Source organism: Penaeus chinensis, chromosome 37, assembly GCF_019202785.1.
Source record: "Penaeus chinensis breed Huanghai No. 1 chromosome 37, ASM1920278v2, whole genome shotgun sequence".
Taxonomy (NCBI): Eukaryota; Metazoa; Arthropoda; class Malacostraca; order Decapoda; family Penaeidae; genus Penaeus; species Penaeus chinensis.
Genome location: NC_061855.1, coordinates 3,632,805 through 3,635,304, shown reverse-complemented (window position 1 = coordinate 3,635,304; position 2,500 = coordinate 3,632,805). Strand labels below are relative to the sequence as shown.

Here is a 2,500-nt window from a genome sequence, read left to right as displayed (position 1 = left end):
AAGGAGAGAAAGGTATCCAATACAAATAATGAGTACTGTGATGGTCTTCGTGTTATATATGATGAAGAAGACAACAATTCAGATGTATTTTTTATACCAATTCAAGAACCAGAAAATGAGAGCTTGTATAGACATAGTTATCATGTACCATCTAATACGGAACCGAGATTGCCAGCCCGATGGTACTCAGATTCCCAGCTCTACAAAGAAAGGAGAAATGCTCAAAGTCATAAAATTGTCGCTAGTCTTGATAGACATGTGTCCGTAAAAGATCTTGCAGAAAGGACTGCCTCCACTGCAGAAGTGTTGGAAGAAGCCTGCAACACAAGGAGCTTGAAAAGATCCTCAGCGCAGGCAAGTCTCAAGAGAGCCAATCTTCGTAAAAGAGAAGAACAACCTACCTCAGGCAGCAGTGAAGAACTGTGGCCACTGGAGGACGATCACAGAAAGTATCTCTCTCCCACCTACAGCCATGCTGAGCTAGAGGACTGGTCACTTGACTTGTCATCAGAGTATCTCAGTGGTGCATGTGGGGAGGGCGAAGGGAGTGAGAGCGTGGGTACGAGTGGGGCCCACCATGGATCTCTGCCGTCCATCCAGGAAGCCACGCCCGAACTTGAGGAGGACAATAACGAGTTCCTCTGGAATGGTGCTACGTACTTTAAAACTGATTTAGATTTAGACTGGTCAAGTAAAAAGGAAATGACCAAAAGCTGGCAGTTGGATCATGCGAAGGAGAATCAGATAGTTATGTCTCCTCGATCTGGGTGCTCTGACCAGCCTGCAGTGTGGTCTAGCAGTGAGCAGCTTTCATGCTGTTCCGAAGGGGTTTCAAAGTGCAGTTCCGATTTTGAAAATTTCTGTGAACAAATATGTAATTTGCCCGAACTGAAAAGGGTATCCTTTTGCAGTAGTGAATTAGGGGGTCAGGAAGCCTCTAAAGGTGCCAGCCACGACACCTCGAGTGCGGGCGAACATGAAGAAGAACTCGCAGATGAAATGTGTATTGATACTGTTTTTACTAGAGATTTTTACCGCCTTGTTAAGTTTGAAAGCAACCGAAGTCTTGCAGCCTCATCTAAAAGTCTGGCCACTTCTGATGGACTCCTCACTATAGAGAGACTACAAGACTTGGAATCTAGTGGATCACGCAAAGAGGCATTAGCATCTGTCCTTGGTTTTATTGCAGAGCAGCAGAAGTATTGCAAGGAGAGAGAAGCTCAGGATGAGAAAGTTGGCAGTAGTCACTCTAGAGATATGTTGAAGATTGCCAATGCTATTGAATGTGCTGGATCTCCTTTAGCCTCCGTTCTCTTCAGGGGAACATTTCCAAAGTCTGCACTTCGTGAAGGTACCTGTGACCAGATTAAAGCCTCAGAGGAATTTCCATGAGGACTCTGCCCACAAAATCATGGAAGCAAAGTAACTCAGTGAAGAGTAAAGTTGGTCCAGCTGTTCCTGCCAAACCCAGGTCATGTTACCTTCAGGGAGGTCAACCTGGAGCTGCTACCTCTAATGTCTTACCTATAACTCCTGCCAGATGTCACCCTGCAGCCACATCCTCATCCCTTCCAGCTGCATCAGCTGAATTGCCACCTGCTTCCCTCCCAGTCTTGCCGGCCACATCTCGCCCACACCCCTCTGTGCCTTCCCGGTCATCTAGTTTGGCCCCTCTCCAAGCCATACCTGCTTGTGAAGAGGAAGTTCCTCTCTCTCCTGACCCTACGGTGCCCATCGGGAATGCCTCGCACCCTCCTGATACAGACTCAATTCCAGAGCAGCAGATTTATTGTACGCCTTGTCCCGAAGTACCTCATCACAACCCTCCAGTACCTGACCACAATTGTGTGGACATGTCTTGTTTCCCCCCGGTGCCCCGTCGCTCATCCAGTATGGCTTTCTGTTGCAATGTCTTACCTGTACCCGAGCACAAGGTGTCTCTTAATGACCCCCCACCTGTGCCCAAGCGCATAACAAGCCGAGCCCTGCCCAAGCCTCCAGCTGTGATAACCAGCCAGGCATCGTTAAACAATGCCAATGGCACGAGCAAGAGCAGTGGTCATGAAGGTAAGCGACCTCGGAGCTTCCTGGGACTGGGAATATCCAGCCCTAAGAGGCCCCAGAGTGAACATCATGAACTGCCCAGCCTGAGTGAAAACCCAGCTGGCATGCTAGTAGAGTTGCAGCGAATGGCCAAAGTGGAGGAGGAGGAAGAGGAGAAGAGACAAAGACCAAGACCTGGAGGCCTCTATGAAGCCACAAGTCCTGGTGGGTCTGTGGGCCTTGGTACTGGCTGGGTCAGGGTCCAGCCACATGTCGATCTGCAAGACCCTCAGGTAAATTGATGTTGATCAGTGGATGACCCTAGAAATGTAATCTAAATCTTCTATTAGAATTAAAATAATTCTCTCTCTCTTTTCTTTTCGTTTTTGTATAGTGTGGAAATATGAAATATCACTATCACCAACCTTCTAATCAGGTACCTGCTTTCAGGCTCGAG

At 48.0% G+C, this 2,500-nt stretch overlaps 2 protein-coding genes across 2 annotated transcripts in view; both read left to right on the top strand.

Moving 5' to 3' along the window:
- The window catches only part of LOC125045237, a 25,396-nt gene extending 23,863 nt beyond the window's left edge, over nt 1–1,533 (top strand). Inside the window, exon 7 of the mRNA XM_047642394.1 lies at nt 1–1,533. This exon is cut by the window's left edge and continues 1,233 nt beyond it. Within this exon, the coding sequence (XP_047498350.1) occupies nt 1–1,392 (1,392 nt within the window). The 3' untranslated portion in view covers nt 1,393–1,533.
- A 661-nt stretch (nt 1,534–2,194) lies between these two features.
- LOC125045238 (putative uncharacterized protein DDB_G0282129) overlaps nt 2,195–2,500 on the top strand; it is an 11,816-nt gene continuing 11,510 nt past the window's right edge. Inside the window, exons 1-2 of the mRNA XM_047642395.1 lie at nt 2,195–2,336; nt 2,494–2,500. The exon at nt 2,494–2,500 is cut by the window's right edge and continues 126 nt beyond it. The gene's annotated coding sequence lies outside the window, so the exon portion shown is untranslated. The remainder of the gene's footprint in view (nt 2,337–2,493) is intronic.